Below are 27,555 nucleotides of genomic sequence, written 5' to 3'. Positions count from 1 at the left end.
GGGCTCGATCCCAGGACCCTGAGATCATGACCTGAGCCGACGGCAGAGGCTTAAACCACTGAGCCACCCAGGCGCCCCAAGGAGGGAGAGTCTTAAGCAGATTCCACACTGAGCATGGAAGCTGATGTGAGGCTCCATCTCGTGACCCTGAGATCATGACCTTTGCAGAAACCAAGAGTCAGACACTTAACCCGACTGTGTCACCCAGGTGTCCTAAAATCCTCATTACCTTATAACTTTTCTTCTTGTTTTTCATTCAGGCTTATGTTCATACTTGCTGTTCCTCTAAGTTTATGGTTTTTATAAATCAGTTTGAGAATTTTACTGAAGAAGGATTCATGACAAAGGTTTTTTGTTTGTTTTTCCTCCCCATGATCAGGTGACCTCTGGATACAAAGCAAAGACAATTGTTACTGCACTGCCTGGATCTTTTCTGGATCCTTTGTTATCACCATCTCTCATGGAAGACTATGAACTGAGACAGTTAGTCTTGGAAGTCATGCATAATCTCATGGATCGCCATGACAATAGGGCAAAACTTCGAGGGATCAGGTATTGGGCCATTTTGAAATAGACTTAGTGATAACGTTTTTATAAATTCCCACATTAATGTATTCAAGTACTGTAATTTTTTTAATCTAAGAGTTTTATTAATTCAAAGTTTTATTTAATTGGTATTAAATAGGGGCGCCTGGGTGGCTCAGTGGGTTAAGCCTTTGCCTTCAGCTCAGATCATGATCTCAGGGTCCTGGGATCGAGCCCTGCATCCAGATCTCTGCTCATCAGGGACTCTGCCCCCCGCCCCCTTCTCTGCCAACTTGTGATCTGTCTGTCAAATAAATAAATAAGATCTTTGGAAGGGAAAAATAATAATAATTGGTATTAGATAATTTATTGTATTTTAAGATAGCAAATGTTTGAAGCTCATTTAATGTACTTTCAGAGATCTCATCTACAAGTAGTTACTAGTTACATGAATTTTATTTTGATTTTGCTTTAAACTTTGGAACGATAGGATTCAAGATGAATTTATGCATTCCTCTTAATTGAGCTTGGTAATTCAGTAGTATCATTACGTATAGGCTTATTTCAAATGCTCATTGAAATGTGTTAAATTGTTCAGACTCCTAAGTATAACTATGATTTGCCTAAGAAGACATGATATTATAATTAAATGTGCTATTCATTAAAAATTATATGTTGTCTCTAGAATAATACCAGATGTAGCTGACCTAAAGATAAAAAGAGAAAAAATTTGTAGACAAGATACAAGTTTCATGAAAAAGGTAGGATGATTTTCTTAAAAATAAGGCATGATATAAGTTATAGCTGTTCGAATTGTGTTAAGTAGTTTTTATATTGATCCTATGACTTTAAAAGGAAGCCATTGAATTTCACGCCATTGGTAATCTCAGTCTGCTGTCTTTATCCTTCTCACATTACCACAGTGTTCTTGACAGTGTCTCTTCCAGCCTATGTTTAAGGATTGGTGGATGGATGCTTTTTTACTCTTTTGAGTAAAAAGTCTTCCTGTAATTTCTGTCTCGTACTCCTCTCCAACCCAGGCGCACACACTGATTCTACTTTAAATGGCTTCAAGTTTTTGAAAATACTTATCACCATTAAATATATAAATATAATGAGTGTTTTATGTTTTTTTGTGTGTGTATTTGGCATTGTTCTGTCATTATTTGGGATATAAAGACGAGGTAGGCAGGATCTCTGCCCTTAAACGTAATATGTAGCCAAATTTTCATTATGATCAGTTGAATTTTGTACGTCTGTTGGCAAGTGGCTGAATTTAGAAAATCATGACACCTAAAGCAATTTAGCATATTGAATAATCTTTCTGTGTATTCTTCATCCAAAGCTTGAGCACTTAGTATTTGCCAGATTCTGAGCTCAGCATTGAGAGATACAGCAGTATCCACGACACCCATGCCAGCTGGTTTCAAGATAATCCCAGTCTTGGTGGATAAGTAGCCGTGGTCTTTAGGGTTACAAGGAATAACAGATAGAGAGCCCCATAGGAAGACAGGTGCAAATCTCTATAATCTATTTTCTTTTTTGGCTCATTACTAGACCATGATTTGTCCCTGTCACCGTCTTTTATTTTGCTGTCTCTATTACTATTGATTGCTGTGTTTCAAGTTAATGTCCCCACACTTTAAAAACTTCATTTGAAAAATGATTTATAAAATAACATTTACTAAATTAATGTGAACAAAATAATTCTTTAAGTTTGGCTCTATTGTGTATGAAAAAATTGGTTAATAAATAGGGCAAAGGCATTCTAGCTCTTTCCAACTTTTATTTTTTTCAGTATTCCTTTATATTATCCAGTTAGTGAAAGAAGTTGTTTCTCATAACTGAAGAACTTTTAATCATGATTAGTAGAATGAAATTTGAAAACTCACTGATAATTAACTTGTAGGTTTGGACTTTCTATAATGACATTAAGTGATACTGAATTTGGGGACTGGATTCATTTTATTTTATCTGGTATGACAGTGATAGAAATAATCCTTCTCTTTCCTTAATTTTGCTAGCCAACTAATTTTGAAAGGGTCCAGTTGAACCGAAATATTGGACTATTATTCCATGTTAAATTTTGAATTCTTAAAGTTGTTCTCTGAATTAGTTATCCTTCGATTTTATAATTTGAAATAACTGGCTAAGCATTTGTTACTGTTAGTATAAACTACTTCTTTTTGGTATATTTTTCTTTTGGTGCAATCTGTTCATTTTTTTAAAATCAAATTTTGTCTTTATAATTGGGCACCCTTTTTCATTTACATTCCAATTTATCCTATCAGTCAAAATGCTGTTTGGTTTTCTTAGGCAACTTTAACTGGCACCTTATGGAAATTTCAGCAAAGACCTAACGAAAAAAAAATTGGGGTTCTGTAGTCAGGGGATGATGAACTGCCCTTTGGATAGTACTACCCAGCCTAAAACTGCTCCATCTGAATGTTTTAGGCATATCTTAGCATCAGGTCTATGTTTGAAAGACTGTCCTGGGGGCAGGAGGTCCTCATCGTTTACACTGGGAGATGCTCCTTCACATCTTATTTCCTAATGAAGCTGTACTGGCAGGTACAGGGGAAGCCGCTGCTGCTCAGTATCTTGTGTCTCACCTGGCAGGGCTCCTCTCCCAAACCTATAATCCTGACAGAATATCACCAGATGAAAGGGCTCTTGTTAACAGTTTCAGCAATTCAGGGAATCACTTAGCAAAAAAAAAAAAAAGTACCAATTATTATGAAATACAAAATGCATGGGTTATTTAATTACTCTGAAGTGAATAATGGTGTAGGCCCCCTGCATGCCCAGCCTCTCCACAGCTCCATGTCATCCACAGCAGGTAGTAATCCCCGTGCTTTCATGAAAGTGGACTCGTTGGCTTTTTTTCTTTACAGTTTGCCATCTAAGTGTACATCGATCGATCCCTGAACAATACAGTGTAGTTTTGTCAGTTTTTGCATTTTGTGTGAAAGGAACCATATGTTACGTGATCCTTTATGTTTTCTTTCATTTAACTCTGTTTTGGTGAAATTTATTCATATACGTAGCTGTACAGTATTGCATAACATGAATATACCACGAGCTATCTGTTATCCTGGGGGGGCTTTTGAATTGTTGCAAACAGGCTGCTGTGAGCATTCTCGTACACGTAATGTACCGCATGTAACTCCCATTTCTCTGACAGGAGAGGCATTGCCAAGTAATGGGTTCTTCAGATTTATTAGACAATTCCAAACTACTTTGTGAAGTCATCACACCAATTTACACTATATATTATAGTAATGTTAGATTTTAATGTTGTCTAACCTGATGGGTATGTATGTAGTAGGTACAAAATCAACTTGAATTACTTAAGGGACCTGACGTCTAAACTCCCATGTGTGCAAGCTTTAATATTAATGATGTTTAGGAACATAGGATTCAAGAATAGAGTTGGAGATGGCCCAATATATAGACCGTTGTTACACACCCAAGTATAGAACCATTTGGGAGAAGCAAACTTTGGATTCAGAAGACTGTGTTGGTCTTGTTCAGTCCTTTCCCCTAAAGTGAACAGGAAGGTGAACCTGCTGAGAAACAGGCCCAGGGGGTTAAGCTGAAGTCCCTCCACATATGAGTGAATAGGCCCCTAGCCTTAACCCTGCGTGCATAGTAGAATCACCTGGGGAGCTTTGTGCTTAAAAAATACTTGGGCTTCACCACTAACCAGCTAAATCATATTGAGGATGGGCTGATCAATGATTGTAGCTTACAATTAGTGATGAGAACCAATGCAAGAGGTTGAATTAATTACCACATATTAATTAACCGCATAAAGTCACATAGTGACTTTAAATGGAGAACACATTTTTATTTCTCTTAGTTCTCACTTAGTAGTTGGACCTGTACCCTGGAATGCTTTAGAGGAAAGGCTTTTCCTTTCTGTGTTAATATATTTAGATTAGTTTGGTTTAGGGGGAAATCTTTTGCAGTCCCTGGAGTATCTCTGTAACCGCTCTCTTGTATAAGGCTTTAGGCTTGCCTTTGGTCACTCTAGCCCAAGTATAGTGGAACCTGCGGGTGCTCTTCCCTGGACACCTCCTCACCCACCTCACAGGAGATTGCCTCCAAAGGCAGGAAAGCCTGAGTACATTTCCCCTTAGCCAAATGTTTGTTTTGTTATCATTGCCAAGGCTGTATTGCAGAAGTATCTCCCATAACTCTGCCAGCCATTTCAGCCTTTTCCCAAATCAGTCTAGAATTTGCTTTTGTCTTTTCAGATGATCACTAAAAGCATTTCATCGTTTACACTGGAACTCTTAGCTGCTATTTTTATTTATGGTTCATACTTCAGCTCTGTCTTAGCTGTTGTGTATATTAGCATATTTATTGATGTTGATAACTTATGATACAATTTGACCATCTGATTATTAGCTTAAGTTTCTCTTCCATGTTAAGTTCTGTAATAAGAGCTACTTTGTAAGAGGTTATATGTGTATGAAATCTGCCTGTACTACTTTTTAAGCAAAAATCCTCTTTTTTCAATGTCACTTCCCTTTTCAGAATGGGCAACAATTGTATCGGCACATATATTTGGGCTGTAAAGAGGAAGACAATGTTCAGAAAAACTATGAACTACTTTATACTTCTCTTGCTCTTTTAACTATTGAATTGGCCAATGAGGAAGTGGTTATTGATCTCATTCGATTAGCTATTGCTTTACAGGTATGCTTTTGTCATCTTTCAGTGAAAAAAAAATTTTTTTATGAATTAGACACTATGTCTTTAAAGTGGTTTTACCTTATCCAAAGGCATGAATTTTAAAAGGGAGGTGTCTACTTTTAAATAGAAAAATAATCCACGTTATGATCATATTCATAGTTTTAACAAGTTTGAGAGTTTGAACATACTCTCAGTCTAGTGAAGAAGAGCGTCGTTACATAGTTATTACATATGTAGCTGTCTCATTGGAGTATGCAAAGAACAGTATGTGATGGGACTGTGTATCAGATATATATTTGAGTGCAAGATATAATGTATATATATGTACATGTGCATATATAAATACACACACACACACACACACGTGTGTGTATATTTGTGTAACCCCACACCCCTCCCAAAAGACTTTACTAAGAAAGAGCTATTTGAGAGCTTGAACTCTCCTATAAATGGATTTTTATTATCCTTTCAGAATTCTTTAAAAAACAACTTCTTAGAAGGTAACATTTTTATCAGCACTTCAAACAGCCTGTAGTTTTTCCGTATAATCATAGAGAAAACGCTAATGGAGTCTAAGACCTTGATTTGTCAGCCATGTTTGTTTTTTTATTAAAGGACAGTGCGATTATCAATGAGGATAATTTGCCAATGTTCCATCGCTGTGGGATAATGGCGCTGGTTGCGGCATACCTCAACTTTGTAAGTCAGATGATAGCTGTCCCTGCATTTTGCCAACATGTTAGCAAGGTAAGATGTTTAAAAAAGTCTTCAACTTGGTTTTTATATAAAAATGGCTGATTTTCCTCCACTGCTGAGTATTTTTAATTTTCTATCAAATTATAACGATTTTGTATCAAATTATAAAGATACTGCTGTAAAAGTGTGCATCACTTTTTCAGTAATAACTCTTTTGAAATTAAACTAAAACTACAGTTAGTATGTGTATTTTCTTTGATGCCTGTTCCTTTATTAGAATTTTTTGTATAGTGGTCAAGGAATGCACGGTTTTCTTCTAGAATGTCATTTGAATTCTTACCTGGTTGTTTTCCTTTTAAGCCATTATGAATCTCAGTATGTAAATTATTTTTAGTTTTTATACTATTTCAGTTATTGCTTTAAACTAGTCTACTTGAGCCAGGTCTCACAGGAAAACATTTGTTAGAGATTTGTCTTGTGTTGTTCAACTATGTTCAACTTTCCTCAGCAATAACTCATTCAATAGCTACTTGCACAATTTAATATGCATTTCAGAGCCTCTAACTTACCTGGCAGAGAAAATCCACTGTAATTTTTATTCTTTAAATATTATTGGTCAAGGAGAACCTCATTTTTCTGAAATTGGAAGCACATCTCTTAGTCCATGCTTAAATGCAGGCTTTTAGTGCATTACAAGAAATATAACTCATCCATTCGTTAGACAAATGGTGACTATCTGTCTGATGCCTGCCATTGCGAAAGCAGAGTGCCCCCTCTAAGTTGATCACAGTGGCGCAGAGGAGCCCAGCCCCGGAAGTGTGTTGAGACCTCATGCACACGCTGCAGAAGGTGGCTGAGGAGAGTAAGGGTGCTCATGGCCTTGGGCTTTGTCAAGGTGCTTCCAACGCAGTGGCACTTGAGAAAATACATGTTCTTATCCTTTTGTAGTAGGTTCAGTTAAATATAATAATTTTTTTTTACTGCGTGTTTTATTTTATTGTTGCAGTTTTGTTACCTTCTGAATTTTTAAAATAATAAGTGAAAATAAAATGAACTTGTTGTGGGCTCTAAACATAGCTTAAATTCCAAAATAAAGGGCTGGTATTTTTATAAATGTTTAATTTCTGTGTTTTTAGTTTTCCAAATTTTCAGAGCCAAATCCTGAGGAGTGAGGGTTTTGATTTTTTTTGTTTTGTTTTTGGATATCTTTCAGGTTATTGAAATGCGAACTATGGAAGCCCCTTATTTTCTACCAGAGCATATTTTCAGAGATAAGTGCATGTATGTTAATTCTTTACATTTTTAAGGAAGGGACACTGGCTTGAGAAAGCAATCAGTGATGATTATAAAGGAGTAAACTGTTGTTAGCATATTTTCATATATTTTGCATTTCTGTCATTTAATGCATCTGTCTTCTTTCCCTTCCTATAAAAGTTCTTATACAATGTAAGTGTAGACTCATGTACACACATAGTCAATCTTTGGTGAAAAAAATTTATCTTAACCTTTTTTTAATGTAGAGATATATCTCTTAAATATAGCATGTTCTCATATATAACTAAGCATTTCTTAAGAGAATACAATATCCTGGTCACGACTTTCAGTAATAGGTAACAGCATTCACAAAATTGTGGGACAGGGACTGTATTAAGGAAAATTGGTATTATACCTGCACTCTCCCTTGCTCTTCAAACAAGAAAATATATGTGAACAATACTTTATTCAGACTTCTGGGCTATAAAAGCAGTGTAATATCGAAAGCATCAGCACAAGATAATATCAGAGTTTGAGAAGAAAGTAGACCATCATGTGATTGAGCAGGTGCTTCCTATCACTTCGCTGGCTGATACGCGTTTCATTAGCAGTCACTGAGCTGCAGTTTGATTTTCTTCTCTCAGAGTTTTAATTAGCATGAAGGTTAAAGCTGAATTTAGTCCTCTTCATCATTTAATGTGTGAATACCCACAGAATAATTAAAGGCTGACTTCCCCGTTGGAATGTTACTGGAGAAAGAATCATAGCAGAATGCCTAACATATGGGACTATATACCATGTGTTTTTATAGTCAGATTGGTCACCAAAAATACACTGATTTTTCTATCACTAATTACAGTTTAAATTGTATTTATATTTATATTTAGGCTTTGATCTAGCATGCCTGCATGTTAACTTATTTTTGCTCAGTAATTTAAATAATGCTGAATGACTTTTGTTTTGATCAACCCGACAGGCTTCCAAAATCTTTAGAGAAGCATGACAAAAATTTATACTTTTTGACCAACAAGATTGCAGAGTCACTAGGCGGAAGCGGCTATAGTGTTGAGAGATTGTCAGTACCATATGTACCACAAGTAACAGGTAAGAGGAGGGTAATTGGAACTCTAACTCTGGTGATTACATTTTGGTAATTTTTCCATTAACCCAGTTAGCAATGAAAATTCATTGTTTGTACACTTTACCACAGTTTTTCAAATGCTTAGGAGGTTTTAGTTTCTCTTTAAAATTTTGCTCTTAAAAACTTCAGTAAATCTCATGTGATTTTATCATCAGCAAATGGAGTCCTTAAGTGATTGTTAGTATTATATTTAATATATTAGTGTACTTCAAACAGAGAAGCCCATAGAAATCTTTCCTCATTAACCCACATTGTGTTTGACTTATGGAAATATATATAAATTGTTTAATGAGTGATTTGTGACCACTGAACTGAATGTCAGGTCTCACTGGAAAGAGTGCTGACTGTTCTGTTAAAGCCTGCAGACCTTTTAAGAATGTGTTTTCCTCTGTGCACCATGTATTTCCTTCTGTTCTTTTCATTGCCTCAAAAAATTCTGTTGTTTTTAAAGGCAAAACTGCATGGTGTTTTGCATTCAATGTTTACTCTAACAACTAAAATCAGAGTTTCTCTGGCCTGTGTCTTTATTGTCATTTCATGGTCATATAAGTATTAAATTTGGTAGAAGAACTAGTTCTTGCTTTGGGGACACTATATGAGAATTGTTTGAGTTAGGTAGTTTTCTGGATTAAACAATAAAAATAGCACAGTCTTTGTAAATAGCTATCTTTTTTTATAATATGGATCTGAAACATACATGTTTATTACAGTGATAGTTCGTAATGCTCTGAATATTAATGAATACTTTTGCGTTTTCTTTTACATTCTAGAATATGAAAGGTTCTATATCTCATGAATTCGTTGGGGATATAAAAGAGCTAAAAACAAAACAGTTGCATAGTTTTGTAATTTAAAACAGTTTTAAAAAGACCTCAAAAATATTTCATTCTTATAATTTGGATTTAGCTCTCTTTCCTTCAGGCAGAAAACCTCATAAACCCAGGCGCAAGCACAAAGGTAAATCCAAGTATCAGTTTGGCCTGCCCTTCCCTCACCTTCCTCTAGAAAAATAGCTTAATAAAATTTGCATTTTAGAAATGGAGCCAGTGGCCCATAGATTTTATGTAGTTAGAAGTTCGTTGGTTATTTCCCTTTACCTTCCCAGTAGCCGTAGTATATTTTCACCCTTCTTATTTCCTTTTACCCTGTTCCTTTAACTCTTTAACAGATGGGACTCTTAACAAGTAATCATTTTTAATGAAAATTATGGTACTTTTTGTTTGTTTAACAGATGGCTTGCTCTATGCTCCCCCCCCCCCCGCCCAGATGTATTCTCATTCTTAATGTGTCTCTGTCATTGGAGGAATCCTGAATATTTCAGTATATATTTAATTATGTAACTGCAAAGAAATTCCTCAGTTTGAATACGGTTTTTTTGACTTCTAAAAACTTCAGTAGTTTAGAATCAGTCTGTGGCACATAAGTCCTGTCTTAATGCAGAAAGATTCTGAAGACGTAGTGATGCTTTATGGTATAGTTGATTGATTATTAAATTTTTGTTGTTGTTGTGTTAACCATAAGATATTCATTTTAAAAAATAAGGGATGTAAGACGACTATATCAAAAGAAAAAGCAAAACATACTTGGTGTCTCGTGTATCATGCATATACCTGTCATCATGAAAATATTAGCAGTCGGGCGCCTGGGTGGCTCAGTGGTTTAAGCCTCTGCCTTCTGCTCAGGTCATGATCTCAGGGTCCTGGGATTGAGTCCCACATCAGGCTCTCTGCTCGGCACGGAGCCTGCTTCCCTCTCACTCTCTCTGCCTGCCTCTCTGCCTAGTTGTGATCTCTCTCTGTCAAATAAATAAATAAAATCTTAAAAAAAAAAAGAGAGAAAATATTAGCAGTCAGTTAGTATGCATTCACTCCGTGCCATTCACTGAGACAAGCACTTGTATTCATTTTCTCATTTAACCCTTGAAGGTTAGTAGGTAGTAGTAGTATCTTTGTTTAAAAATGAGAGTAATGAAGTAGAAATTAAATCATTTGATTAGGTAACACTGCTATTTCCCATGTACATAGAGATTGTTCAGTCATCCATACAGATCCAGATTGTTTTTTTCATGTATTCCATAAACCTTCACTGAGTGCCTATTATATACCAGACATTGTTGCGGATTTTGAGGGTAAAAAGATGTTAAGGATTAAAATCTGGTGGAGAAGGTGGACACATGATTGAAATATAACGGTAGTGGTTCTAGGGAAAGAAGAGTGGTCTGTCTAAAGTTTATTTAACTATTGGTGACCGACATACAGTAAGTGGTCCATAAATGTAAGATGGTATAGCATTTTTCTTTTATCCCAAATCAACCTAGAACTTGAGTGAATAGTGTAGGTCTAGGTGTGTGGTAAGTATTCCTCCATGAAGGGGTACGGTAATACTGAGTAATATCTCAGCTAGACCAATCAAGATGTCAGTGACTGTAGTGAACTTGTATAATTAATGTTTATGAGTATTTACAGTTCCAGCTTCTGTGCAAATGGAAACAAGAATGGACAAAATAAAGTCTCTCCTTTCACAGAATGGATAGTCTTTCTCAACTGGGTTCCTCATGTGGACCACAAAGCACAGAAGATTTGAGTGACTATTTTCTCAGTTCCCCCATGGTGGCGTTTTACCAGTTTTATTCCAGATGCATAGCAAAGAAGCTAATTCATTACACATTTTATCTCAGGACAAATAACTGGACGGTTAAAGCAGAGCTTAAGGGCTATGATCAGAGAAGTTTGGGGATCCCAGGCAGCAGCTAGGAGAGCATTTGGTCCAGGTTTGGTAGGCAAGAGATGTCTTCCAAAGGGAACAATTCCTAGGAGGAGCCTGAAGCAGATATTTGGTGTTTCTTTCAGAAGTGTGACGACATGTGTGAAAGAATAAATGTAGGTAAGAACATGATTCTTCAGGGAATTAGTATGAAATTAGTGTTCTTGGACTGAATCAGAGGAGTAGGGTTGGGAATTGTAGATGAGGTTGCATAGCTTGTACTATTCTGCAACGCTGGGAAGTCAAGGAGTGATTTTAAGCCAGGTTAAGCATTGTACAAGTATTACTCTGGTGGTGCTTTAGCAGAGTGGAGATGGAGCAACCATTTACAATGCTCTTCAGTAATCTCCAGGAGTGCTGAGTGAGAATGCACTGAGTGAGAATGCAGAGAAGTGGATAGATTCTAGGAAAACCTACAAGAAAGAATTTATAAGCAGTTGATTGGTGTGAGGGGAGCAGGAGGAAAACCAAAGATTTGTCTTGGTTTCTGCCTTGGACGCTTGGGTGGAAGGCACACCAGTGAGGGTAAGAGCTGAGTATATTTTCTGCTTCAGTTGCCTTTTTTTTTTTTTTTTTTTGGTAGAGTTGGATGGTATGACAGGGGTTAAGTGAAGAAAGAAAAAGGTATTTCAAACAGATGTAATTGTCTATATGTTGTTTTGGATCTTGGATGATAGAAGGATGGAGTTTTTATTAACAGAGATGAATAGGAAAAAGTGGTTAGTTTAAGGGATCAGCCCCTTGCTGAGTATCTTTGACAGTGAGCAACCAAGTAGGGTGCCTTGTAGGCAGTTAAGAGTCTGAGATGGCTTTTGTGTGGGAGTTCAGAGGTTGTAATGAGCATAGCTCTAAGAATTGCTTCTAAACTCTAGTTCTAGTTAGAAACAATAAGAAGAGATGATGGTCACCATTGTGAATAGCAGACACAGGACGCAGAGCAGGAGGAGGGATGGGAATGGTGAGGGCACAGCAAGCAGTGTCTGGGACTACCCCGGCCCATTTTAAGGGTGGGAAACAACAGTCTCCCCAGAAGTTATATAAATCAGACAGTGAGATGGTGACAAGGCAGTTCTCTAGACAGCAGCATGGTATAGTCCACGGAAGCTGCATTCAGTAGGCTTGGAAAAAGCAGGTCAGGAACAGACACAGGTGGCCCATGGGAATGAAGGGCATTAAGTGCATAAGCTCTATTTTAGAAACCTTACGTTCGAGTAGATGTCCATGATATCTGATTATAGATATGCCTGGGCTTTTCTGCTTGACTGCTGTAAGCAGGTAATTGTATAGGTCAAAAGAATAAAGTTCTGAGAATATAACATTAGAGTTTCCCATTCGGCTTTATTTTCTTCCCTTTGAAAATTTTTAATCTTCTTAAATCTACTTCCTCTGGAGTATGTTCTCATTGATTTTTGCCACCCAGTGATTCCTTTCCTGCCCTCATGTCTCTCTTCCCATTTTATTTTTATCTTTGGCTTCAAGCTGACTCTTCTGTGCTACCCATCAGCCTTTGTATGTTACCCTAGAAATCCTTTTATGCTGTGTTTTGTTTTGTTTTTGTGTGAGAAACAGGCTATTATTCTTCATTTTGAGTTCTGATGAGGCCTTGACAGTTGACCAGCTTCGAAGATAAAAGCAAGTCAGCATCGATGAGCACATACTACTTTGTAGCGGCTCCATTGATGTCATTATGTTGGTAATTTATATCAAAGCATATGATCACGAGGAAGCAAAGGATACAGTGTCTAGGTTGTAGTCATAGACACAAGCAGAAGATGAAGTATTTTCAAGCTGAAATCCGTAGCAGAGCAATCTGTATTGCTATGTCACAGTTGAAGAGGTATTCATCCATACCTCGAGCCTTCTTACAGTAGAACCCAAGTGAATCCTGTGTGGTAGGTGCAAAGCAGAGAGTTTATCACTGAATTCCTGCTGTGATTGCCAAGATAAGGCATTAATTTACATGTCTTAGTACAAAGCCCAGGAAATGTTAGAAGGGTGATATTAATGGAAGGGTGATTGGGGAAGATCAGTCATAACTGATAGTTTTTGTGTCTGGAAGAAAGAGGGATAAGTGGAAATAATTGCAGTAATATTTAAAATTTTAAGGAAGTGTTATAATATTCATTTAGGCCTTAAAAGATGTGGGAATTTGTATAGTGGGAGGATGTAAAGAAGGGCAAGTAATAGACTGTTCCCAATACGGGTTTCTGTTGCTAGAAAAGCATGGAAGGCAGGAGGCCAAAGCGTGCTCAGAGATGGGAGAATAGCACATTTTACTTGAACATTAGATAAATTAGGGAGTGGTTGAAATTACTGTTGGTAAGATCTTACCAGAGACCCCAGAATGGCTTTTTAATTCATCAAGAAGTAGGTAGGTTGGTGGAGTGATGTGGTTAGTGTTTTAAGAAACTTGAGATACGATGGTGGCAAAAAAAAAAAAGATATGATGGTGGCATATAGGTGGTATGGTAGTATTGCTGTTGTCGGGATGGATTGAGTCGGTGACTCTCATCTGAGGGTGATTTTGCCCATGCCAGGAAACATTTATCAGTCCTGGAGACATTTTTTAGTTATCACCACTGTGGGGCAAGGTGAGGTGGGGTAGCCCTACTGGCTTCTAGTGGGTAGAAGCTAAACATTCTGTAATACACAGAAATCCCACCCACCCACACACACACCCCACAAGAATTATCTGGCCCAAAATATTAGTAGTGCCAGGATTAAACCCTGGCTAAGTTAAGTTGTGGTAACAATCATAGGTGCTTAGTGGTTTAAAGCAGTAAATTTTTGCTCAAATTAACTGTGCATAGCTTCATAGCATCCATATCTGGAATGATGGAGATTCCAGATATGATATTTCAGATACTCCATCATCTGGGCTAACGGAGCAGCTGCTCTCTGGAATACTGCTTGTACTTTATCGGCCAGAACTAGTTACGGAGTCCTTCTAAATCACAGAGAAGCTGTAACTGCAGGCCTCTCTGACTTGAAAGAGGGTCAACAGCCATATGTGATCACCAGCATTAATTACCACCATGGACGTCTTCTGTGAGTAGAAGAGTGGTCAGTAAGAAACCAGCTTCTCCATCTGTGCTGGCCTTCTTGTAGTTCTTCATTCTTGACTCTTGCCGTAGAAGAAGATCACAGTATGCATAAAATAGAATTAGAAAGATGGGGTGTCACCAGATTATGAAGTGACTGTGCTCTCAGACATAGATTCTGGAGCTGAGCTTCCCAGCTGCTGTAGGGAACATTCTAGATGTATCCGCATACTGATCTCCTTAGCCCTTCTAGTAGCTCTGTGGGGGCTGGGCAGTCAGAGCCCACAGTGTGAGCAGCCTCTTCCAGTTTCCTCTGACGTGTTCTAAACCCAATTGTAAAAGCTTGGGAGGCTCTCTGTATCAGTGTGTGGGCCGTATTTGTTTTGAATTATAATTAAGACTAAAAATGATTTACTTCCGAAATAACACTATTGGCAAAATAAAAGGGAGAGAGCAAATAGATCAGGTAGGAAGCTATCCTAAGAATTCAGGCAAAAAAGGTGCAGAATTTTAATGATGGCCCTCTTGAAAATAGGGCAGTGTGCCATAAAGATGGTTTATTAGAGATGTTAAAGTTGAGTTTAGAACATGTTGAGTAGAATTGACGGGTAGGAAATTGAAAATACTGGACTGGAGCTCAGAAGAGAAAGTGTACTTGTCATGTTCAACTGTGGTTGAATAAATCTCTGATTCTCTGTATTGGAATACATAAAGTATTGCTTCCTTTTTTCAGATGAAATCATAGCTATTGATTTCTGGTACCCTGTGTTTCTCCAAGTGCTTCATTACTTGTGTAACTACTTGTTTATTTTGGGTCTTACCTGTTGTACTACAAGCTGGTATGGACTACGTTCAGCAGTCTGTCCCTAACACCTAACATGGTGTCTAATGACTTAATAGATTTGTTGAATGTGGAAGGAGAAAACCGAAATAAAAAAAAATGTGTGGGAGGAGATTATAATAAAATTCAAATTTCCACAAAATGGTTAAGCATAAAGTGGAACTAGGAATAGCTGTTGAACTTTACTGGGTGGGAAGACACACACTCTTTTGAGAAGGGTGGTTAACCAGTGCAGGATTGTAACTGCCTTCTTACAGTTCTTACAGTTCTTACAGGATTAAGAAGAGTAGGTAGAGACATACATAGAGCGTTTGGTTCAGACCAAGCATGTTTGCAAAAGTGGGGAGAAAGTAGATTAGCCTGAGCATTTAAGTGAAGAACAAGGTTTTCCAGACTGGTGGTTGACTTAAGCAAAACCTGAGGAGCCAGTGGAGTTGAACAGCTGGAAAGGGTAGAGAAGGAGCTAATGACTGAAGCAACAGATCCTTGCAGGCCGCAAATGCGGTGCGTGGTAAACACTTGCAGACATGGGTTCCTGCGCTAGATCCACAGTTAGCGCACAGCTTTCACTGTTCAGGGGCGAAATGAGAGATACAAGGGCAATATAGTGAGTGTTAGTAAAAATGGATATATTCGTTTTAGATTATGTAATTCCTCCTTTTGCTGTTGACTTTTATTTTTTCTTAAACTGTTAGGTTACTGGTAATATTTGCTGCTCTGAATGCCCCCTTTTGGAAAGTAGAACTATTAACCTTAGTTCACCGCATCAGTTCTATTTTTTTAATCTGCCTGATGAAATTTAAAATTCTGAGAACACAACGCTTTATATATTTAAAAAGAACAGAAAAGAAAACTTTATTTTCTAAGCTCTTCTGAAATCTGAAATAAGTAGAGTTTTTAAATCACATACCATTTCTAACTAGCAAGTAACGGGGAAAACCCATTTTGATTTTTAGATGAAGATCGACTTTCTAGAAGAAAAAGTATTGTGGACACCGTATCCATTCAGGTGGATATTTTACCCAACAACATTCCTTCTGATGATGTGGTAAGTTGTTGGAAGTGTATGGTGGGGTACTTTCTTGAGATAGACATCAATTTAAAAGAACTTGTTGCCATTCCATACTTTCAAACCAGAAACAAATGTAACTGTAAATCATCCCTCAGATCAACAGTGCTGTTAGTAGACATTAATCTGATTTAGCCTTGAGCTTATTTTTTATTTATTTTACTAAATTCATGTCAGCTCTCAGTAAAGATACATAAACTTAACATTATGTATTGAGGTCATCTAGGTTTTATATTGTAATTTAGTATAATAAAAGAACTGAAACAGACTTTTTTTTAAATCAGTAAGAAATGTTATATAAGGCCTGTTATTAAATTGGGTGGCTCTCCAAATCCTATTTATTTTTGAAGATTTATGAAACAGATTATGAGAATAAAGGGAACTGTACAATCTCACATGAAGGCAAATGCTCCATGGAAGTTTTCAGAGCCTGATCTGGGAGGGTGTATTTTTTTTTTTTTTTTAAGATTTTATTTATTTATTTGACAGAGATCACAAGTAGGCAGAGAGGCAGGCAGAGTGGGGGAAGCAGGCTCCCCGCCGAGCAGGGAGGCTGATGTGGGGCATGATCCCAGGACACCAGGATCATGACCTGAGCTGAAGGCAGAGGCTTTAACCCACTGAGCCACCCAGGCGCCCCGGGATAGTAGCTATAATGGATTTAATACAGGCTGCAGTGTATCAGTGCCCTACTACTCTTCAAGGACTGTGACTTATCTGAAATGTCAGAGATTTCATGCTCTCCTCCTGTTTCAATAGAGCACAAAAGTGTACCTGAGTTTTAGGAAGAGGAAAACAGCCAGTATTGTGTAAGAGTTACTCTGCACACATCACCAGAGAATTTTTTGACAGGCTAGTAAAAATGCGGAAATACCACGATGTCACATCAGCCTCTTCCTTGAAGTTTATGTATTGTTTACCTTCCTAGGTTTTTCATTATTTCTCATGGTACAGTATAAATAATTTAAGAGATTATCCATCTAAGAAAGGGGGAAGGAATTTGTCTTAATTCATGATGTCACAGCCCCCCACCTCCCCAGTCCCTGTCAGTCTTCAGGAATTACAACTTTTTGGTGGCAAGGTTCCAGTGGACTAGCTTACATCTTTTAGGCTGTTCCACTCCCCAGTAAGTAGAACCTGTCAGTTTTATTAAGAAATTAACAGCGTAGTGTCAAGAGCAGTTAAGAGGCAGTTAGTGTTCATTTTGAAATATGGTGGGTGTAGTTTCTTGCCAGTGTAAAGCTCAAGAAAAATCATCTTCCTTAAATTCACCTCTTGAAAGTCATTTTAATTTATATACGTTTTACTCTTCAGGAGAGTATTGTACTAGCTCTGTATTTTCATGATTATGAATTTGCTGCTGTTATTTTTGGGGGGTTAATCTAAAGCTTTAGTTTTTACAGTTTACCAAGAGTGAAATGAATTTTATTGAGTGGTATTTCATTCTCCTTTTGTTTACTATTTTTATTTAACTTATAGATATATAGCACTTCAAGCTATTGCAGACAAATCAGTCTATTTTTATAAAATGAACTGAAGAAAACATTTGTTTGAAGACTTACTACAGGAAGAAGATTCTTAAACATGCATTTTGCAATTAAAAGTCCATTAATATTGCATGGAGTACTGGTTGTGGTGCATAAACAATGAATCTTGAAACACTGAAAAAATAAAATTTTTTTAAAAGTCCATTAATATTTAACTTATTAAAGACCCTGTTTTCTCTTTGCTGTAAGTCCTAAGTTAGATATCCTGCACACTGAGCATTTGAGAAGTCAAGTACAGTTTATTGTAAGATTTACTTGAGCACATTGGAGTTTCAAACTCATTTACCATTATGTAATCTGATTTTGCATACAGAAGACAAAATAACATTACCTTCAGAACGAATTAATTTCATAGCATGGAGAGGAGAAATTCACATCAGTTAAGTGTTCACCAGTTAATGGTTTAACGAAGTATCAAACTATGAATAAGTATATTTGCTAACAATGAATCAAATAAGAGAATTGCTCATTTTAAAAAAGTACTCTTGTATTTGATCAAAATTATGTGGAATTTTGAATACATAATCCTGATTAGTCCTCAGATGTATCCAATATCTGCTTTTAGTGCTTATATAATTATTTTTTAGAAGTCAGAACATTCAGATCATAGCAAACTTCTGTTTTCCCTAATTATGACTCAGATCGTTACTATGGTCTATTGAAATCACCACTCATTTCTTCTTTCTAAAAGGTAATAGTGCTTGATTACTTTGGGGAATGGATGAGAGGCTATACATACTAGATTTTGAGTGTATATTGAACTTTTCTTTGTACAAAAGTCACTGGTTGTCTAAAAAGAATTGTCATTTGTTCTAGGACAAATAACAGACCTTTGTTTTATACACTCCTGCCTTTTCCCAAATACGAGTAAAGAAGCTTGCATGTGTGCTAACAGAATAAGTCTAGTGTAGTATTAGTTAGAAGCTGCTCTCCTAGGTGCTATAAAATTAGTAAGTTATCAGTGGAAGCAACATAACAACTAGCCTGATTGGAAAAGGACAAACAGATCTTATGTAGGCTCAATGGTGTTGCACAGTCTAGGTTAGAGTTGTAGATCATGAATAAGGGCAAAAGTCATCAAGAGTAAAAGGATTGTTGAAACTCCTCAAGGCTGGTGCCTTTGCATCATTTCTCCGGAACACACAAGTGGTGTTCTAGAGAGGGAAACAGACTGTAGTTTGGTTGGGCACCAAGTGAAGTAGATGTCTTATATTTAACAGCTACACTCTATGAAAAATATGAATCATTGAACACTAATATAAAGCAGTTGATCTTTTTTCCTTTTTAAATAGGGTTGACAACAGGGAAGAGTGGGAAACAAGATTGAAGCCAAATTATAGAAGGCTTTATCACCTGCCTGAGGGCTTTGTGGGTATTTGGTAGGAAGTAAGGAAACACTGAAATTTGGGCAGTGTCCGTTATTGGGACGATGCTTTCGTGAAAGGAACTTGGAAGTGTGGCCAGGCTAAACTGGAAAAAAGAGGCCAGAGGTAGAGAGGTCAGCTAATAGCTCCTTTTAAGAGCATACAGTTTGCGTAAGGAGGACCTGCAGTAACCAGGCTGGAAATAAGGAGAGGGGCTGAAGAGCAGTAGCCTGTTCCAGAACGGGATGGGCAGGACCAAGAAGTGACTAAAAGGGAGTCTGAGAAAGGAGATTAAAAGCAAGAAAGGAGAGGGACAGCGTGACTGCATCATGGTCGTCCGAATTGGGGAAAACACAAACCAATAGAGAAGATTTGTTTTTGGAATAAAGAACTTTAAATTTTCACTTACCTGGGATTGAATAGGTAATAATTAAGTTATGTGTAACAAAAAGGCTGGCCTCATGGTTCTGTGTTCTTTTCGCTGTATTATAGTTGTTTCTCAAAAGTTTAAAACCCCTAACCAGTGGGTTTTTTTCATTGAGGTATTAGACTGCTGCTAGGTACAAGTAATTAATGAGCCAGAGCCTAATCCTATATGTCTGCTCCAAATATCTAGAACAAAGCAACTGAAGATTCCCAAGTTTAATCTGACTTCAACTAGAAACATGAACCCTCAGTAGAAAAACTGAGGTAGTGGAACTCTTGCTGCTTCATTTCCAGCTAAAGCCTTTGTATTACAGAGAAGCTAAGGTGCAAAGCACGAAGTCTTGCTTTCATTAGTCTTGCTGCCTTAGACTTAGCAAAAGAAGCTCATGAGCTAAAATTAGGGATGACCAGAGGCCCAGGCAAGTACTCAGGTATCATTTCTTAACTTCTATTCAGAGATACTTTAGTAATGATGTAAATTATTCCCCCTGAAAATGTACTGGTGCCATAAAAACGATTACTGATTTTTTATCATAAAGCTGTTGATTTCATGCCTTTTATATATCTCAAAGCAAGAAAGGAGGGAAGCTTTTTACTAAAGGGTGTTTCTGGAAAATAAGTGTAGGTGGTTTACCTTAGAAGACCCAGAATATGATTGTTTTAAGATGTTAACTGTACTCGCTGGACACTTCCCAAAGAAGTGGTGATTCTTGCTTTTAAACCATTAAAGTTTTCAGTTTATTTTTTATTTGTAAACTGTATACGGCACTAAAATTCCAGAGGGTATAGAGTACTTAGTTTTCATGTATTACAGAGCTGAACTATATTTACATATTTTCTCTGCCTTGAATATCTCAAAGCACTGTTCACTTAGGGAAGCCTAGTTCAGCCAGTGGGATTCAGACCTTGTTGCATATCCCATGAGAGGAGATCGAGTTTTGTAATTCAGTGGTGGTTGATTCTGCCAGGCCCACATTAATCCCTGTAGTAGGCCACTGGTTCAGCCAAGGAGGAAGTGGAGATTATTTGATACTATGGATGATAGTCACAGATCCAGCCAGCACAAAGAAGAAAAACAATTGTAGGCGTTCTTAGATGACTTTAAGTAGTTGAAGGTATTATTTATATTGACTTTTCTTAACTCTTAAAATCACCTTTCTCTAGGTTAATAACACTGAAGAAATCACCTTTGAAGCATTGAAGAAAGCAATTGGTGAGATTTTTGTGAACTCTCCTAATGATTTGCTAGCTTATCTCTGTCTTAGTACTTGGTGAGGTACCAGAATAAACAAGCAGCATGGCATTTCTGCATAGATCTGTAATTGATTTATTCAGCTACGTTTTTTAGACTGTTATACTTGTCCTGTCTTATCATAGGTAATTCTTCTCTGTACAGTGACTTTCCTAGAATTATGAAAGCATGTGAGTGTATTTTAATGCCACATTTATTTAAGATGGCCAACATGCAGACTGCTCGAACTTAGGAGAAATAGCATATTTCCTTCTGTAGGAGACGGGGGGATGAAAATTCTGAATAACTCTGAGTGAATTAAATAAAGTAGCTTTTTTTTTTTTAAGATTTTATTTATTTATTTATTTGTCAGAGATCACAAGCAGGCAGAGAAGCAGGCAGAGAGAGAGGAGGAAGCAGCTCCCTGCTGAACAGAGGATGGGGGGCAGGGGTGCTCTATCCAGGACCCTGGGATCATGACCTGATCTGAAGGCAGAGGCCCCAACCCACTGAGCCACCCAGGCACCCCTAGAGTAGCTTTTCACAGGCACACAGTAGTGTAATTAGAAGCATATTTCTAATGGGGTAGGAGAAGGGAGCTGGCTGAGATTGTTAGCAGGTAGACATGATAGAGGACCATGTTAACTCCTGCAGGTTTATCAGTGAGAACATCGGAGCAGAGAAATTAAACTCTCCTGAGGTCACGTGGCTAGTAAATGCTGATGCCAGATTTTGTACCCACATTTGACTGAGTGATCTTTTCACACTGCAAAAATACTACTCTGATTTTTTTCTCCTTTGGCCCTTATGGAGATAAGTTTTATATGATTTGCCTCTTTTTAAAAATTTTTAAATGGTTCTTTCAATTAAGTATTGATATAAATTACTGCCAGGCTAATGATACCTTGTTCTCAATTCATTTCTAACTGGTAAAGCAATATATGGTGGAAAATGACTGTCGTTTTTTTCCGAGCTGTTAGAATAAGAGAATTAGTATCAAGAAAAGTGGAGTGCTAGCACCCATCATGCCTAAAATAAAATCCGACCTTTATCAGTTTAATCCATTAGAGGATTTTTAAATTATGTGATACAGTGTCAAATTTACCAAAATTAATTGAATTCAGTAAGCAATTTGAACACCCATTATATACAAGATATTTTGAGACATTTAAAGATTAACAGGGCATGTCATGGGGTGTGCGGCTGGCTCAGCTGGTAAAGCGTGTGACTTTTAATCTCAGGGTTGTGAGTTCAGGCCCCATGTTGGGCATGGAGCCTACTTAAAAATAACAGTCACAACAAGAATAAGACATGTAGAGAAATTTACAGTCTAGGGCATCGGTTCTCACAGTGTGCCTCTGTGGGCCCCAGTAGCCTGTGGTGGCTCTTTCAAGGGATCCGTCTAGCAAAAAATATTTTCATTATAACATTGCTTAAGAGTTTAAAGACAGGGCGCCTGGGTGGCTCAGTGGGTTAAGCCGCTGCCTTCGGCTCAGGTCATGATCTCAGGGTCCTGGGATCGAGTCCCACATCGGGCTCTCTGCTTAGCGGAGAGCCTGCTTCCCTTCCTCTCTCTCTGCCTGCCTCTCTTGTGATTTCTCTCTGTCAAATAAATAAATAAAATCTTAAAAAAAAAAAAAACTACTCAAATTAAAAAAAAAAAAAAAAAGAGTTTAAAGACACTGTTAGCCTTTATACTGCATCGATTAGCACGAGTGAAGGAGGCAGCAGCATCACACTCCTTTAGCAGTGATCATAGTCGTTAGCACCACACACACACAGCTTTTTGTAAATGAGATTTTATTTAGGAATACTCTTAATATAAATTATTAAATCTCAACCCATGAGTACATATCTTTGGGAAGTACACATAAAACACTTCTTTGATTGCCTTGATTTGCAAGCTGAACTACTCAATTTTTTTTTTTTTAAGATTTATTTTAGAGAAAGAGTGTGCACAAGTCAAGGGGGCAAAGGGAGGGAGAGAGAGAGAATCTCAGACTCCTCGCTGAGTGCCAGGCCCCATGAGGGGCTCAGTCCCATGACCCTGAGATCATGACCTGAGGTGAAATCAAGTCCAGTGCTTACCCAACTGAGCCACTCAGGTGCCCCAGAACTAGTCGATTTTTATGAGGAATACCATTTTTACTTCAGAAAGAAAGGGAAAAAAAAGACTGACAGGAAACCTATGGTATTTGGTAGGCATTTTCTGGAAAATAAATGAAGCTGTGACTCCCAAGAGAGAAAACAAACTGTCAGCACTGCATTTGCTTCTAATGATAAAATTTGCGCTCTGAACAAAATTAAAATTTTGACTTTTGTCTGCTGCTGTGAGTTTGGCCGCACCCAAACGGGGATGGAACTAGAGAGTATTATGCTAAGCTGAATAAGTCAGTCAGAGAGAGACAATTATCATATAATCTCACTGATATGAGGAATTTGAGAAACAAGACAGAGGATCACAGAGGAAGGGAGAGAAAAATGAAACAAGATGAAACCAGAGAGGGAGACAAACCAAAGAGACTCCTAATCTCAGGAAACAAACTGAGGCTTGCTGGAGGGGAGGGAGGTGGGAGGACTGGGATGGCTGGGTGAGGGACATTGGGGAAGGTCTGTGCTATGGTGAGTGCTGTGAATTGTGTAAGACTGATGAATCACAGACCTGTACCTCTGAAGCAAATAATACATTATATGTTAATTTAAAAAATATTCAGATGCTTCTAATGAGATAAATGTTAGATGCTTCTAATGTGATCAGTGGTAGTACCTGCCAAATATGATTGAAGAAATACTGTGTAATGAAACATGTCTACATTTAGATGTATGTGCGTGAATCACCAGATCAGTACTCCACATGACCACTGCATGATGTTACAAAATTATGCATAAATACAGTTTATTCAAAGTGTAAAGTAGACCAATAGATCTTACCATAACCAGTTAGTTAAAAAAGTTTATTAGTAAGATTTCAAATTTTGTATTACAGCTAACTTTTAAGAAAACTACTACTTTTCATATTGTGTTGTAATGTCCAAGAAAAAATACCCACAGTTCTGTGAAAGGCTATTAAAATATTCTTTCCCCCAGTACATCTCTCTCTGATGCTAGATTCTCTTTATATACTTCACCCAAAATAACACACTGCAGTGGGTTGGGTGCATTTGCAGATGGAATCCAGCTGTCTTCTAGTAAGCCACGACTTTGAAGAGATTTGTAGAAATATAAAACACTGCCATTCTCCTCACTGAGTTTTACTTCGGAAAAGTCTGATCATTTTTTCATTAAACAAATGCTATTTATGTTAACATATAATCCTTTCATAATTTTAAAATGAATTATTTTTAAAGGAATTAAATGTTTTTAAAGTTTCTCAGTCTTATAATATGGAAGAGATCAGTGGATGTAACAATTTGGTTTTCTCATAACTTTCAAGTATGTAAAGGACTCTTGAACCCAAAAAGCTTGAGAACTGCCTAATGCATGGCAAACAGACTTGCTGCCTCCAGATTTAGTTGGAAGTATCATCAGAAATGGAAATAAGACCAGAATCTATTTGCCTCATCTTGTCCACATTCCCTTACTTCCTACTGCTTTTACCTGACCTAATGTAAACATTTATGTGTCCTGCCTGGCCTCTGGCCATTTCAGCTGCTTACCCTGGTCTAGTGAAGAACAGAGAGGTGATCATAATTCTCTATTAGTCATTCAGAAGTGGATGAATTCTTCAATTTTGTTAACCTGTCACAGTTTCAAAGGAAAAACATATAATAGCCTATTTGCTTTCTACCTGCTATTTCTATTTCCCCTTTTTAAACTACTTACTTGTAACCCTCAGTTTTCTACCTGAAAAGCAGCCTGGGTTAAAAGAACGTTGAACACAGTGCATTTCATCCTATGAAATTCTTGATCAGGAAACAAACAAACCAAAAAAGACAACCTGAAGAATTGCTGGGGGTTGTAGTAGACCATTAAAAAATAAGCCATAAAGTAGGCCTATTTCCATATTCTTAAGCAGATGTACATACTTAGATCTGTGACAGACATTTATTTTACTGTCTCATAAACTTTGGTCAGGCCATACATCATTTTAAGATAAAACATGTCTTTTCAAACTGGAAATAAATGCAAAAGGCTAAAACAAGAGGTTCCAAATGGCTCTTTATTTCCACTGTGCCATTCAGTATCAAGTTTAGCAGACTTTTAATTTAGTATCTCATGTACCAGGGCATGAATATTCATAGAAAAATCATCTTTCAGGTGAGGCCTTGAAGTTATTTGGCTTGCAGCAAGTTGTCATGCTCTTGCTTTTTTGAGAAGAGAGACAAAGGTAGTTTTTTTTTTTATTTTTTTATTTTTATTTGTTTATTTACAGCATAACAGTGTTCAATGTTTTGGCATCACACCCAGTGCTCCATGCAGTACGTGCCCTCCCTATTACCCACCACCTGGTTCCTCAACCTCCCACCCCCCCCACCCCCCTGCCGCCCCTTCATAACCCTCTGGTTGTTTTTCAGAGTCCATAGTCTCTCATGGTTCATCTCCCCTTCCAGTTTCCCTCAACTCCCTCTCCTCTCCATCTCCCCATGTCCACCGTGTTCTTTGTTATGCTCCACAAATAAGTGAGACCATATGATACTTGACTCTCTGTTTGACTTATTTCGCTCAGCATAATTTCTTCCAGTCCCGTCCATGTTGCTACAAAAGTTGGGTATTCGTCCTTTCTGATGGAGGCATAATACTCCATTGTGTATATGGACCACATCTTCCTTATCCATTCATCCGTTGAAGGGCATCTTGGTTCTTTCCACAGTTTGGCGACCGTAGCCATTGCTGCAATAAACATTGGGGTACAAATGGCCCTTCTTTTCACTACATCTGTATCTTTGGGGTAAATACCCAGCTTCCCTATGACCCTGCAATTGCACTGCTGGGTATTTACCCCAAAGATACAAAGGTAGTTTTTGAGAAAGGATCTTGTACTATGTAGCTTTAACCCTTAGATTAAAAAAATGTTTTGTGTGTCTACTCTCTAGCCTCTCTAGACGTTTTGGGGACGTTCAGTCTTTTGCTTTTTTCCTTTTAAAACTAGTGCTATAAATTTCCTTTATTTTTGATTTATAGACAGTTCGCTTTTAAGGTCACTGGCAATGTTCTGTGAGTATCTGTAATCCCTTTATTGGGTCTTTGTAAACGTTTATACAGATACCAGTGGAATGGAAGAACAGGAGAAGGAAAAGAGGCGTCTTGTGATAGAGAAATTCCAGAAAGCACCTTTTGAAGAGATAGCAGCACAGTGTGAATCCAAAGTAAGTGAACAGATGGTAAAGGGGATGTGGGGAAAGTTTGATTCTGTGGACATTTTCTTGGTCATTAGTTGGTAGTTTCCACACTTTATGCAGACCCACAGAACACATGGGAATGTATCAGGTGGGACTGAAAACCCTGGCGGCCTGGCTGAGAGGCCTCGGTGATCTGTGTGTGTAGTATGAGCCCATGGAGACAGCTGCTCTCAGACCGAATGTCAAGGATTGCAGTTGTTGTGGTGCCTTTTGTGCACTGGCTTTCAGGGACTTAGCTGTGGGTATTTTGTTTATGTGTCTCTTGGCTTGTTTCTCCCAGTGAGACAAGGAAATGGATGAAAGAGAAACTTGACATTAAGTTCTAGTGGCTGGTACAGAGGAAGCCAAAACATGAAAGCACTCATACCTTCTTCGTAGTTGCACTCATGCTTTGTTCTTTAAGTTACATTTGTATTAGTAGTAGATGGCTATTTGGGAAATAAAAAAATCGATTCTTTTTTTTTTTTTTTTTTTTTTTTTTTTTCCATAAAAAATCGATTCTTAAACATTTTTCTTCTCCTTTGTAGGCAAATCTGCTCCATGATCGACTTGCTCAAATACTGGAACTCACCATACGGTAAGGATTTTATTACAACAGCAATAAAATAACGAAATAGAAATTGTTAACCCCTATGTAGATTTGTGGCTGGTTGTGTTTAAGTAATAGTGCTTTTCAGTCAGGGCAAACCCAAGATCACAGAGGTGCCTCTGTCGTGGACATTCTGTTTGGACAAACCTTGATGGTATCGCTTCTAATGTCTTCTAGCTGTCCTAGTTTGCCTTTTTAGATCATTCCTTCCTTCCATGTGCTCCCATAAGGAAATCTGGGTAATTTGGAAGACTCACATTTTAATAATGTGTTCAACCAGGTATCATACTTCACCCTTTTGACCTGCAAAAAACTGCAGTTTATATAGTTCAACCGCACAGTTCTTTCCAGGGCAAGCCGGATTCTCCCTTTGAGACAGCTCACTTCAATCATTAAACTTTCCTCAGTCATACCTATTTCAGTCCTCCCAGACATATGGTATCTAATGGACTTTGTCATGCAGTTACATAGTTGTGTCTGTTGGTGCTGAAGTAGGGAAGCACAAGACAGAGGGAGAGACAAGGGCAGATTCCCTTGAGGGAAAGTGCTTATGCACTTCCTTCTGTGACCTCAGTCTGGATGCTAGTCTCTGTCTGAGGTGGCACAGTGGAGGAGCCATAGTTCTAAGCTGTGCTTTTGGAATTTTTTTAATGCATCAGCTGTATCTTTTATATTTTTAACTCGATGAGCTAAGTCTGTTTCGCTTCAAGCGCAGGACTCTATAAATGGGAGAGTCAGGTACATGGTGTCGTCCACTTTCTTTTTTTAGTTCAAACTTTTTTCAACCTTAGTTCAACCTTTTATGCAAGGCATGTTTTCATCAGTACACCTCTTACTCTAGGCATTTCCCCACCATGCCTGCCACCCCAACTAAGCTAAGAATTACTCATTTAAAAAATTTCTGAACAGAGAATCGGACTATAGTATCCAGTGTATAATATACCTTAGATTGAGAGAAAATTGATGGCTGTGGGCATTTACTTATTTGGTGTCTGTTAATTATAATAGTAATGGTCTACTTTGTAATG

At 37.7% G+C, this 27,555-nt stretch overlaps 1 protein-coding gene across 2 annotated transcripts in view; it reads left to right on the top strand.

The window, feature by feature from the left end:
- EFR3A (EFR3 homolog A) overlaps nucleotides 1-27,555 on the top strand; it is a 124,325-nt gene that overhangs the window by 91,451 nt on the left and 5,319 nt on the right. For both annotated transcript variants that reach the window (XM_046007310.1, XM_046007319.1), the window contains 10 exons: nucleotides 380-552; nucleotides 1,211-1,286; nucleotides 5,068-5,229; nucleotides 5,842-5,973; nucleotides 7,136-7,203; nucleotides 8,153-8,280; nucleotides 15,919-16,010; nucleotides 20,533-20,581; nucleotides 25,802-25,905; nucleotides 26,466-26,515. In XM_046007310.1, the coding sequence (XP_045863266.1) occupies nucleotides 380-552; nucleotides 1,211-1,286; nucleotides 5,068-5,229; nucleotides 5,842-5,973; nucleotides 7,136-7,203; nucleotides 8,153-8,280; nucleotides 15,919-16,010; nucleotides 20,533-20,581; nucleotides 25,802-25,905; nucleotides 26,466-26,515 (1,034 nt within the window). The remainder of the gene's footprint in view (nucleotides 1-379; nucleotides 553-1,210; nucleotides 1,287-5,067; nucleotides 5,230-5,841; nucleotides 5,974-7,135; nucleotides 7,204-8,152; nucleotides 8,281-15,918; nucleotides 16,011-20,532; nucleotides 20,582-25,801; nucleotides 25,906-26,465; nucleotides 26,516-27,555) is intronic.

This window comes from Meles meles, chromosome 1, assembly GCF_922984935.1.
Source record: "Meles meles chromosome 1, mMelMel3.1 paternal haplotype, whole genome shotgun sequence".
In the NCBI taxonomy this organism is placed as follows: domain Eukaryota; kingdom Metazoa; phylum Chordata; class Mammalia; order Carnivora; family Mustelidae; genus Meles; species Meles meles.
This window is presented reverse-complemented; position numbering and strand designations above follow the sequence as displayed.